We start from the raw sequence: 13,850 nt of genomic DNA, 5'->3' as shown, positions 1-13,850 counted from the left end.
TTATGCCTCATCTACACTGGACTGTGTTTTGTCACCTTTCAGTTGATCCACTACAGAAATGCATCGAGTACAGCAAATCTGTTTTCCAATACTATAAGCACCAGAAACACAGCATGCTTTAATTGAAACAACCGTGTAAGTCATGATCACATCAGACAAACACACATTTAGGCTTCTGACACATTAGTATGATGCCTTTACAATGAACACATAAAATTGCAACATGCTGAATGAACTCATGAAAACAAATTTGAGTCCTTTTCTATAGTTTCTCCCACCTTGCCTTGTTTGTCTTAGGTAGTTATTTTTATTAAGCTGTCCTGCATCACCAGCTCTTCTATCTGAGTTCAGAGAGATACAAAATAAGCAGCAAAGGGATATGCCATTCCCAATAGCTGCTGCCTTTGAAGACACAGGCCAGCTCTTAAAGCAAACAGCAGACACTTTCTGAAGAACTCACATCTACTTCCTCGGCACATATCTCACTGCTGCCGTTTTCATTAGCAGGAGAACTGCAGTGTGAAAAGTGGCTTAATTCAGCTAGTACCTAACTGTCCTCATGACAAGAATTTCCTTGGGTGGGTAAAGGCTACAAAACGACCAAAAGATAGCTCATACACAAGTAATCAAGTTAGCTTCCAGGAACATAGTACGCAGTCTGTGGAAAACTTGGACTACAGTTGAATTATCTTTCTTCCATACTTCTTAAATTTTCTTTATACTAACCAACTACCAAGCAATAATTTATTAATTTTTTAAAGTATTCTGAAATTATTCATGCTCAGTACCAGTGTCTGATCAACCTAGTTTAGTTTAATTACTTAACAGAACACTCAGATGTTTTTGTCCATTTGACAGATACAGTTTAGTAGCACAAAGATGTGAAAAACAAATTGAGACCTTGCTACAGCGTTTTCTAAGATCATCAAGACACTGTCACCTAATAAAATTAGATCTATGGCCTTGTTTCTATTATAAGTTTCAATTACATCCACAAGTTTTGTTGAAACAACTGTTCTTACGGGAATTTATTATTAAGTTTCTAGTATGTATTTACAGTGGTCTTTACTTGACTGTTGTCTTTGAAGCTGCTCTGATAAGAGTGTCTCCAAGGACTAAATATACTGCAAATATTCACTGTTATTTTTTAAAGCACAACAAGGTTTCACTACTTTTTCTTGTATTATCTCAAAGGAGCTTAAAAATCAAAACATGAAACTGTGGATTAAGTGTATGTGCTTAAAAGCAATTAAAAGAAACAACCCATACAGCTGCATCATCAGTTAGCTTCTTCGTAACTATGAAATCAAAGTCCCCACTCACTTCTGCTGTTAATATCATAATGATTCTGTAACACTAAATAGCACAGTTATTTAAAAATAAACTTCTTGCATGGTCTGGCTCTTGTTCGTTTTTGTCTGGCTTGTCTTTCAGGTGAAGAAAAGGACAACCTGACAACAAATTTATTAAACTGAATGTGACATTTTAGGTATTTTTTAAGAAGTCCTCAAATAGGGAATCCAATCAGATGTGGGTGTGTGGGGTTTTTTATTATTTTATTTTACTTCTACTACTAAAACTAGTGAAATAAGTTTATTTAGACTTATACAGAGCTAACTTGACCACCTTCAGATTAAATTAACTACTATAGCAGAATCAGAGATACGTTTAGGCACTCCAGGACACTAAAAGTTTGTTTTGGTTCCCTTAATCCATGCTTTCATGTTGAACTATATTGCACAACTTTAGCTTTGTCATTGAATCAAGTTAAATTCAGTGATATAGGTTCTTAGGAGCTAGTTTGATGAACTTAATTAATCATATGTCAAACATACACAGGCTTTATACTAGCTCCAAATGCAAAGATTTCAGCCTGACTACAATAGAATCTGAGATCCCAGTAATTCACTTCAGCCTAAAGATCTCACTATTCCAAGACTGCACCATCTCAGAAACAAAGAGGAAAAAACCTACTAGGTTAGAAAGACAGCAGTTCTTCACCACTGCCATGTTACAGTGGTTACATGTGAGCAAGGAGTAGAAGAATGTAACTTAAGAAAGGATGCATCAAGTCAGACAACTACTTAGTATGTTGTTTGACAGCAAATATGTGTAGCGATTTTTCAGGGAGTTCTCAGCATCCAGTGATCTGTGACACCAGAATTTCATAAACCAGAGCTAGTATTATTGCTTTCAATGACGCACAGATTTGTTCTTCCATTCCTTTAACTCTTGTAAATAGTTTAATATGCACAATATCCTATGACAAGATCTGCATTTTTATTTTTTTTTGTGAGACATATCTTCTTTCAAACCTCCTCTTGTATATGATATCTGTAGTTGCCGTAAACATCCTCATCCTGCCACACAGAATGTTATAATATTGTCATATCACCTCAGATGTGTATTTGCCTTGCCCTGACTTTTTTGACCCTAACAATCCACCAAAGCAATGGCTGTGGTTGCATCTCAGTTGACAGGCATTCAAACCCCTGTTCAGAAGGGTGTGCGATCTACACTTAATTAAATCCAGGATCATGAGTGCATAGAATGAAGTCTTTTCACTTCACAAGCAAGTGTTCTAACAAGAGGGCTAACATTCACACCACCAGTGTCTGCACATTAAAGATAAACATGGAGGAACATACTTCCCAAGACATCAGTACAAAAAAATATTTCAAACAAATTAGCCTATACTGAGTTTCTTATAGTCCTGTTGAAATAAGCTCTGTGGTCAATGATTTTATTGATAATCATTTTAAGGAGCGTAACTCTACTCATGCATTGCACAGCAGGCATAAGGATGTTAATTACTACAGGGGAATCCACAACTTGAGTGCTTGAAGGTAAAGGACTGCAACATTAATTTCTACAGCTATAGTTATAAGTTCTCCCCTATAAAATATATATAGAAACAGGCATACATACACACTTATTTTATAAATATTTGCCAAAGAGAAAGGGATGAGATGAAGAAAAATGACAAAAAAGAAGAAAAAAAAATATTAAAAGGACTGATTCAGAAAGTTCTAGGAGGAATGAGAGAAGCAGATGACAAGGAGCTAAAAATACTGCTGAGAAATATTTGAGACTTTGAGCTAAGAGTGCAAGCCCTTGGTCAACAGTAGGATTGGTGCTCCCTCCTGCTGCACTTCTGGAAGAGTGGACGAGTAAAACACTAGACAGCACACATTAGTGAGTATACAAATGTGCATGCATACATAATATGACAAAATACACATTTTTATCATAACTTTAGAGAGGATGGAAAAGAATGCCTGAAGAGAATGACACTAAACACAATTACAGAAACAAGAAACTTTTTAAAAGACAGAATAACTTAATGCTTATAATTCATGCTTCTAATTTAAGGCTGAACACAGTAATTGAGAAGGAAGTTTGCTGCACCTCACATAAGAGACTGACTGCTCACAAGAGTCATTATATTTCAATGTCTCAAATATTTAAGTCATGTTACAGTCAAATGGGGGAGGGTGTTCAGTTCATGTCAAAGATGCCAGATTTTTTTCATATAATCACTTCACTGAAAAGAAAATCCATTTTCCTTGAAATCTACATGGACTTTTAGAGGGAAAAGAAAGAAAAGCCGAAAAATGCAGGCTGGTTCTGGTGGTGTGGGGTTTTTTCACTTTCCCCAGATTCTCAAGTTTTAAGGGAAGTTTTCAGTAGGAAGAGAGAGAAGGTTTTTGTCCTTGATTTTTACCTTCGGTGTCTGTTCAGCTCAGGTACCCAATTTCCCATTCCTTGTATGCACCTCACACACCACAGTCCCAGCAGGGGAAAGCTCTACATAGCTCCAGCCCCCAGTGCCACAGGAGACTCCTTTATTAGAGACCAGTGCTAGGCCACCAGCTGAAAACAGCTAGACAATATAGCCAACTTCCCTCATCACTAAAAAACCAGCAAGCAGACATTTTTAATTCACTGCTTTTGGCAGCATTGCTCTCTAATGTGTTTTAGTACTACAGTGGAACATAAAGACTGATAGCTTTAAACGGGACATAAGAGTGACCTGGAGAAACATGTGTCTTTCAGCAGAAGAATAGTAACTTAAAAGCCTTTTACATGTTGGTGGAAAAGAGATCATTAAAAAGTAATTTGTTAGCACCTCACAGACATTTATTTATGTATAGAATACATAAGTGAAAAAGAAATAAATTGTTCAGGGATACTAGGATCATTCACTTCTCAAATACATTGTTACAAGGAGTTGACGCAAATAATAAACAAGTGTAGAGTAGCCCACACTGGTAAAGAGTTTGAAACTAATATTTTTTCCTGAATCTTTTTGTCAGAAAAAGCTGCCAAGAGTGACCTTCAGGAAAACAAATTATATTTCATCTGTTTTAATTGATGAACTCAACTAAAAAGTTGATTACCCGCTCAAACCCCATACAAGTCTTACACTTGAATTATCTCTGTACACAGAATTCAAGGAGTTTTGGGCTTACATTTCCTTCAAGCTGTTTCTGCCATTGCACTACAGCAAAATAGAAAACATGAAGTAAATTCTATTAACATGATCTAAAAACTTTCAGATTACCACCTTGACAGTTATTAATGCAAGTGAACATCCAATCTTCACCTCCTAGTTATAATACTTGCTGGGAAAGAAAGAGCTGCTGGAACATAAAAGGTAGCATAGATTCCAACAGAGATAAAGAAAACCTAAAACTAGAACCCGTTTGTAGGCAACAACCATCCCGATTTTAGCTTTATACACTTTAAGGACTTTCCTAAAAAAAACAACAAACAACAACAAAAACCCAAAAACACCAGAATACACACAAAGTAGGTGACATGAACTCACCTCAGAGTAACTGGTACAAATATACATTCAACATATTCAAGGCTATTCTGGATTTTGAATACATATCCCACGTGTGACTGAACTATTTGGTCAACAGCACATAACAGCTCAAGTCTGTGGCCTTGTTCTTCCACCTTTCCTTCTGACTAGACATTAGTAATACCAGTATGACAACTAAAATTCATCGTAATCCAACATAGTAGCAAAAGGCAGCATTTTGCTGAACACATAAATGTAACCGAGATACAAGAATGGGTCTTTTCCAAATCATTGTCTACGGGTATTTACAATTTATAATGTTACAAGTTTTATGACTTACTGTTGTAGAGTCTTATGTCAGGTCAAAAAGTAGGACAGGTTTTTTTAACTCATTTTCTGGAGCAAAACCAGATAACAAGTCAAACGTTTATGAGTCAAAAACCACTTAGGAAGCTAGGAGATGACCTAGTGTATAAAGAGGAAAAGGCAGGGATACCAGCAAGGGCTGAACACCCTGCACCTTACATATAGCCAGGAAATTCTTGATATCCCAAGAGCAGAAGTTCACATGGAGATCACTTGCTCTGTACCTTATGTCTCTTTTTGAAGTGAAAGACATTACATTTCTCAATTGCTGATAAAGCAACCACAGTTGGAAAAAATATGTACCTTCACTTTCTTTATAGACCATTTGTTGCTATAAATAAGCAAGGACAAACAGCAGGGTACGACAATGGGTGACATTGCAAGGATATGTGGAATGTAAGGCTATGAGGTTTGTGATGGTATTTGGTTAACAGCCACTCAGCATAAGAGACTAGGACAGGAAAAGCAACCAACATCAATACACACAAACCCAAATGAACTGGAGATAAGAGTTCTGGTCTTTGTCATTATCTCTGTCAGGTCACTGACTGACAAGCCATGGAAGAAGCCACACAAGCGTAGCCTCGAAGAGGTTCAACCAGAACTTTAGAACAGATAAAAAGTGGTAAACTATGTCATCATGGGTGTCCTGCGAAAGAACAAACATTAGAGATGTCTGCAAGGGCTTTGGGAAATGTGCAAACATTTTTATGGGATGTTCAGGAGAAGTGCCAAAGGTAGGGAAGCTGAATCAGGATGGAACAAGTGTGGGGAAATGGAGAGGAAGTGGCATAAAAAGGAGTCATTAGTGTAAGCTGCAAGTCAGTAGGTTTGGCCCAGCCCTGCACCTGATCACTGCAGTCCATCCTATGTTTTTACTGGGTCCTACTTGTAATATTTTCTGTGTGACTTTGCTCTCTATTCTGCATGCATGTGATCTGCAAGCAAACTTCAGAGTCAGTCAACAACTATGAGGAAATCATTATCTGGAAAGACCTAGGGTCTGTCAGTGACCACGTAAGAGATCTCAGGCCTAGGCATGAATGTCTGATGAACTTAAAGCCTATGTTAACATTTGAGTTAATGAGTGATGAGGAGGGCAGGTGTGCGTGTTTCACTCGCAAACTTCCAATTCCCATCAGCTGGAAAAGAACTTTATCAGGCTGTTTGTATTCTTGTTCACCCCAGTGCTGTTTGCATTTATATGTTGTGGCAGTAAAGGCAATGTTTCTCCTCTGTGATGGTCAATGTTACAGGCCATACCCTATGCATAGTGCCATCTTAGGAATGTGTGCTGTCTCACTACTGGCTGGATGTGTGAACAGTAACAGCGGCAAGCAGATCAAGAAGAAGAATTCCCTGTAGCTTAGAGACCACCAGATACAGGTTCCCTTCACAAATATGTCATTATTATCCCACTGGAATTACCCTGCATGGGTCCAACTCTGACTCTTCATAAGAGAACACCATACTCTTGCACTACACTACTGTTCTTGCAGTCACTCAAGAAGACCCAGTTATCTCCAACATTTCTCTCTCCTTTCTTTCTGTGTGCTATTCCTTGCCTTCATACTAACTCATCTTTTGCCAGTCACTCAATACTTCGTGTCTCACTTCAAAAGATAGAGCTGCAAGAGCAATCTAACTTCAAAATCACATATGGATAAAGGAAAATGTTTCCAGTTCTCTTTTCCAGCAAAGCACCTGATATCTAGTAGCTAAGCAGCAGAATGTGTGAATGTAACAATTCAGCAAATTTTAAAAAGCCACAGCTTGCTGCTTTGAAAAGCTATTAAATTTAATAAGCTTGCACTTTTCTCCCTAACAAAACTTTCATTACTTGACAGTTATGATTAAAATAAGACATCATATGGACCTCCAGATCAGATGAACACATTGTGGGTTGGTTGGTTTTTTTTTTTTTACTAGTGTGCAATTTTTTCTGCAAATTTGTTTCCTCTTGAAGTGTGCTGAAAGGCTAAAGGGCAGCAGAAGGGGCAAATGCACTTTTAAGCAATACTGTAGATAATTTTACCTGTCCAGTATTTAGTATTGCTTTTGTACTTCTCCCTTACTCTTAAACTTTCTCAGTGCAAACCTTCAGTGCCAAAAAAAAATACTTTAAAATATTTAGAAAAACAGATAATTCCACACCTTCAGCTAGAGACATAAATAGATGTGATACACACAACTAAACTACCATTGACTTGTATTACGAGTCAGATCTTCCAGACCTGATGATTATCTAAAATTGTCTGTCTTACTGGTAAAAGACCAAATACAGCCAAACCAGTGGATTTGTACCTTATTAGGAACTTCATCATTATAGTGACAATAGGATGTTTTCCAGATCATTAAAAGACAAGCCATTCACACAATCATTTACAATGTTCCTACACACTGCCTTGAGCAATGAAAATAACATCCGCATGATAGTTCATCAATAAGTGAAAAAATGCACAAGAAATTTCACACCTTTCAAGCACTACTGGTACTGGAATCTATTTATCATCATTTATTTTATCTTGAATGATAAAATTTTAAAGGTATGTATGTGATGGGCACCAGCAAAGGCAACAGTTATTTCACTTTAAAAATGCTAAATACTGCTTTGTATTAATGAACTTGGATAACAGCATATTTTCCCACAGATCTTGGAATTTTATATGCCCTGACCTTGTACCATAAGTTAAACAAAATTAAAGCAGAAAAGAAAGAAACACTTGTGCACTTACTTATTCAATGTGAGGTCAAGGATGAATTTGGAGCCAAAGGCCTCAATCTGGAAACTTGCCTGGGCCAGATGTACAGCCTGCAAACATGAACACATGGGAGTACTACACAGTTTTGCAGAACATTTCAAGTTGTCAAAAAGAATCACTGAGCTTTATATGCAACAGATAGGTGACATACACCTGTGAAAAACAAAGTTATAGAAAACATGCTTATTTTCATCAATCTCATAGACATATGAAAAGCTGTGCCCTTGTACAAAATTTGGAATCAAAAGGATTTGCCTTTTTAGAGATTAAATTAAAAGACAGAAGCAAATGGTACCTGAAAAGCATACTCAAATACATACTCTTTCCTCACAAAAACAAGAAGGAAAAAAAGGAAAAAAGAAAACTCATATAAAAGACTGTATTTTGCCATTAATGTAACCAAAGCATAAGTAATACAGTGTACTGCTCTTTTAACTACGTTACTACATTGATTCACATTAAAAAGTCAGGAACAATTAAATTATTAAATATCAGTATTAAAAATACTTAAAGTCATTAACTATACACGCCTTCAAGTAAGAAAATATGGCTAGGCTTGTATTACATGTTATGAAAAATTCCTTCAAAGTAATCCCTTCACAATTAAAGGCTTTGTACTTGGCAAACCAGTGTCCAGAAGACTGAGGCTCCTCAACATACAACTACAACAAAGCAAAAAGGAGGAAAAAAAACCACACCTAACACAAGCTTTTCTCATCTAGGGAGTTAACTTTAACTTTCAGGATATTCAACGTTTGTCAGAGATATAAACAGTATTCTTTATTCTTTTCAATACTGTTGTAACTGAAGTCAAAGACATTTAAAATGTTAATCTGTTTTCTAGAAAATTAAGAAGATAATCCAAGAATTTCTTTTTGTGAAAACACTCTTCCAGCAGGGAGGAAGAGATTAGAACTGAATTTCATTGAACCTCTTCCCTGATAATGTTCTAATCAACCCATGCTTACTTTTATACTAATTTGATACAGCATTAATAATTACATAAAATTGGAATAGTATGACTAAGCTCTTTAATCAAAAGACAAAAAAAATACCTACTTCTTATTAAAGACCACAATGAATCTTCAGGTATGTCACAAAAACTATATAAAGTTCTAGCTAGTTTATGGTATAACTTAAATAATATGAAGGTTAGCTTTTACGGCCCACAAGGCGCACAATTTTGTTCTCCTTTAGAAATCTGTCCACAAAACAAATTTTTTATGTTCCTCTTCCATTCTTCCACTACACAGAGCAGCACTAGCTTTTATCTTATTTCTCAGTAAAGGTATCCATTATCTTTCATAAAATCCTACAATATAATTTTCTAAACTATTTCTAAAAGTTACTACAGTGACTACAATCAGCTGTGGTTTCCTGTGTTAGTTTGTCATTCTTTCCCCCAGAATTATCATTTTCCTTTCAACAGGGTCACGGAGCTTCACTGTCAAGTTTCCTTAAAAAACAGTGTATAGTTACAAAATATTTTAAAGATCTTTAATATCATTTGAAAACCTTTTATCAAAAGCCTGGGTTTTGTTTGTCAAAAAACCCACAATAACTTTAAACAAGAATTTTAAAAATAGTATCCCTAGGTGGTATCTGAAATACTATGGAAGCAAACTAGTATCAAGCTTTCTCTTCTTCACATTTTTTGTTAAATTAATACTAACAGTTGTCTCACCAGTTCACCACTTCACTAACACTGGCCTGGCAAACTGAGTTTACAGCTGCTCTGAATCACCAGAATGAAACAGTGGCTTGATGGAGAGAATCTCCATCACTTGATGGCTTGAGAGAATCTCCATTAAGAGGGAATCTGCAAGGATGAAAGCTACATACATACATACATACATACATACATACACACACACACACACACACACACAGCATAGAATCTCAATTTAAATGCATGCCTAGTACAAGAGGGTTTTCAGCAGCAGCTTCACTTTTTTCCCACAGTGAAACCAATGAACAAGTGTCACAAGATGCCTTTCAAGCATCCATTCATGAAAAAAAAGTCATTATGTTTTCAACATGCACATGTATTAATTTAATTTTTAGGAAAAAAAATGCTGCAGGAAAAGTGTTAGTTAGCAATTAGTGTTATCCTATAAAGATTCCACTTAGAGTTACAGGAGCTACTGCTTTGAGTCTCCTTCACATGTAGCATTTACCTAAAATTATGTGTCTTCATACATAAGCCACAAACAACATTTAACTATTAACTACCTGCAAAGTTTAAAAGACCATGTGCTACTCCATTAAGATCACTCTGAAAGATGAGAAATGCCAAGTACAGAATTTCTTGGAGTACCTCATTTTTATTATGTTTATATACATAGATACCTCAGTTTCGAAGTTTTACAAAATATCCCCTGCTCGAAGATAAACATGGCAGTTTTGAGTATACTGCATTTTTACAAAGAAACCATGAAGACTGACTCTTCCTTTAAGATAAGAATCATTTACAGATGTATGACATGACATTCCTAGAATAGGATAACATGGAAAAAAAGTGACTGCCCAATCAGGACGGACTCAGTGTCATTATTACCAGTGATCGTATACTTTTTTTGCTCAATTCAGCTAAGTATAGCGTAACATCAAAAGTGTTACGCTACGGACCTTTTCCAGGGTTCATTTAGAAATAAAAATACACTCTTTTCAGTTTGATACAAGTGTAGCATTTCTTTCACTTTTCCTAACAGACTGGGCATTACTTAAAATGTAATCTTTGAATCACTTTTTAGAAGAGTGGCATCAAGGCCAAGTAATCACCTGCAAGAGAGAGACCTAAATATTTAGTTTCTCACCTTTATTTTTGTTTGGTTTTGTCACTACTGTTCTGACTGGCAATTCCAAACCAACTAAATAAGCCAGACTCCTGAACAGCTTTCTTTTCAAGAAGATTCAAGCTACTTAACTGATTAAGAAAATGCTTAAGTATGGAGGATGACATACCACCTCAAGTAATAAAGCAAACTTCAAAAGCAGTCACGGTCTACTTGTAAGTGTCGTCAGCTTTTGAAGCAAGCCAAAGTCCTAAAACTTCAGCACAAGATATCACAGATACAAAAAATGCACATGTATTAAAAAAAAACAAACACACACATACACACAACTGGATAATGTCAAGATCAGGAACTCTATTAAATCAAAAACACAAGTTACAGTTTCCAGAATACTCTGAGCCACAAATTGCTGGAGTCTGGGAAACCAGTCTAGGAAGTAGCACCCCCACAACTGTTATGCTCCTATATCCCTCCCCAGGTATCTGCTACTGATTGCTCTCAGTAACAGCTAGACAGACATCTAGTCTGGTCTGTTACAGCTTTTCTTCCATCCAATCAAGCCCAGGGATACATGTATGTCACCATTTAAGTTTCTAAGCCATCAACCATGCATTCTTTATCTTTCTGCAATTTAAAATTATTTTAACTTGTATTCTTAGTCTACAATATCACTAGAGAAAGTTCATCTTGTAGATTAGCTATAATATCATTACTATTTCTGAAAACAATTACTTCTGTATATAAAACCACCACTTGCTGTCTACTACTGTGCCTCGGTTAACAGATGCAGCCTGCACACATAAGCAATTGTCGCACAGCAGCTGACATTAATCTGCTAGCCTGCAGTAGGGCCTGTTCTTTACCAAGCTCAGCTCAAACCATCAGTTACAAAATGAACACCACATTTTAAATCTCTGCAGTTTAGCAAAAACACTGTTTCAGACTCAGATGAATGTGATACACTACTCCTGCAGCAAAATACAGATCTTGTTAAGCCAGTTTAATAATAGATAACCACTCGTGAAAGCCATAAGCCAGAAATCAGGTGAAAGTAATGAGACTGAAGTATTTAATCCTGAAACTGACATTTTTCTTTTAACAAATTAGCACAGAAAGCTACCGGTGAGTTGTCACCAGGTGTTTCAGCTGTTACAGTTGTCAGGTACCACCACGATGGGAGAAAGTATTTCAGAAAACTATCTGTGGAATTCTGTAATACAACTTATCATTTCACAGTATTCTCTTATGTGCTACTATGTAATATAATGCCTAAAGTATAATCTAAAATGTGTTCTTTTGATTGGCACAAACATATAAATTCAAACAAGAATACAATGTAGATTAGTATGTATTTTGAGGTATATGGGCTAGATATCTTACCATGTCTTTTCACAGGAAAAATATTAAACATCGCTCTCTTGTACCACTTGCATACATGCGTGTGTTCACATCTGCATGAGTATTCTTTACTTATATAAACAGGAGACCAAGTTCCTTTGTTCATGTTTGTTTACCATTTAAAAACCTCTGCAGAGGTTCCCGCTTTAACAGCTATAAGCGACTCCAACAGCAAAGCTGCAAAATTACATAAAGTTTTTCTGCAGCAGACTTACCAGTGATATATAGAGGAGCAGGTTGAAGGAGGGTCTGAGTTTTACAATTTTTTCCTGCCCCTAACTAAACCCAAATTTTAGAGATGGGGTTAAAAAAAAACCAACTTTTTTTTCACTGTTGTGAAGCTCAGATGACTAGCATAGTCAACGTAATACGAGATTCTTCATACTAGAGACATTCTAACAGTACTGTAGCTGCTTCCGCAAAGCAGCGGCTCTCAGGTTTTTTTCCAAGCTTAAAATCCATATACATGAAAAATTCCAGTTTCTTTCAAATCAGTCATTAGCTTACCGTAAGTTTCAAGATAAAAATTGTCTACAAGGCTGTAACTGGAATCTCGGTTCTACTGACTCATGTCACAACTTGAACGCTTTCCCTGTTTTCATTGCTGTGTTAGGACACAATTTATCTGTAACTCACTTTTTCCAGACTTTCAGGAATTGTACAATCATCATCACAAAAAGTATAGTATTGGTTTTACTTTCTTCACAGTAAAACCATGCCAAATACAATGTCTTATCCTTTCAAAAATACTAAGATGTGCACAAGTCTTTAAGCAAAAATAACAGCATATTGAATTGAGCTGTGAAAAGACCTATGGGTCTTTTGCTATAGTCATACAGATATGACCTCCAAATGACAAGCTCATTGCTTTTAGAAATCTATTTTTGCATATAATTCTGCTGACTAAAATAATGGACAAAAGCTGCATCTCATTTCAGTAGCTGAGCAAGGGGTTTCATCACTCCCATTTTGGAATTAGAAACCTAAGTCAGGTTTAGATGGATTTTACACCATTAAAACTTCTTTTGATCTAGACCTTCCTTCTGACAATAGTAGAAGTTTTGTCACAAATCAATGTGACTTATATATTAGTTCCTTACTCCTCTTCTAGCCTGTTTGCCTATCCTCATACTTCATACAGAAGCTGTCCTTCTTCAGTGCCTGGAAAACATCTACTATATGGCACATATGCAGATGTATAACCTTCCACCTTCCATTGGAAATAAAGCATTTCATACTGAAACAGCATGTATAAGTGTCACAGCAGCATGTAAAAACTCATGCTTAAAACACACAGCACTTCAGAAAAGCTCCTGTTCATGACTTGTTTCTGGTCTTCAGTGATTAACAATAGAGAGGTTACTTTAACGCACTTGAACCTCATGCATTGAAGACTGTTTTTTGAACGAATGCTTGTTGACAAGTGAACAAAGGCTTGGGCCTACCTCTGAAAGCAATCCTGCTGCTGCTCAGGGGCCAGAACCCACCACTCCCTCCCAACACGCCAATGCTTATATACCCATCTGTAGTGCTGACATTCACCTTCTCAGGGTTTTGTTTACAAGACTAAAAACTACTGCATCCATATGTTGGACCACTTTCCTGCAGTACCCAGCATCCCACAAATGCTAGACAATCTATAAAAAAAAGTTTTAGAAATATCATGACCCACATTTCAGCTAGGAAACCAAGATGTAGTAGAGAGGAGAAGCTGGCATA

At 36.4% G+C, this 13,850-nt stretch overlaps 1 protein-coding gene across 1 annotated transcript in view; it reads right to left on the bottom strand.

Annotated features, from left to right (window-relative positions):
* The window catches only part of ADAM23 (ADAM metallopeptidase domain 23), a gene marked incomplete at its 5' end in the record, with an annotated part of 61,696 nt that extends 53,708 nt beyond the window's left edge, over nucleotides 1-7,988 (bottom strand). The window contains one exon of the mRNA XM_010194214.1: nucleotides 7,912-7,988. Coding sequence (XP_010192516.1) covers nucleotides 7,912-7,988 — 77 coding nt within the window. The remainder of the gene's footprint in view (nucleotides 1-7,911) is intronic.
* Between the last annotated feature and the right edge of the window lie 5,862 nt (nucleotides 7,989-13,850).

This window comes from Mesitornis unicolor, unplaced genomic scaffold (genome assembly GCF_000695765.1).
Source record: "Mesitornis unicolor isolate BGI_N332 unplaced genomic scaffold, ASM69576v1 scaffold1561, whole genome shotgun sequence".
NCBI lineage: Eukaryota > Metazoa > Chordata > Aves > Mesitornithiformes > Mesitornithidae > Mesitornis > Mesitornis unicolor.
Note: the sequence above shows the minus strand (reverse complement) of the source record. Positions and strands in the feature narration are given on the sequence as shown.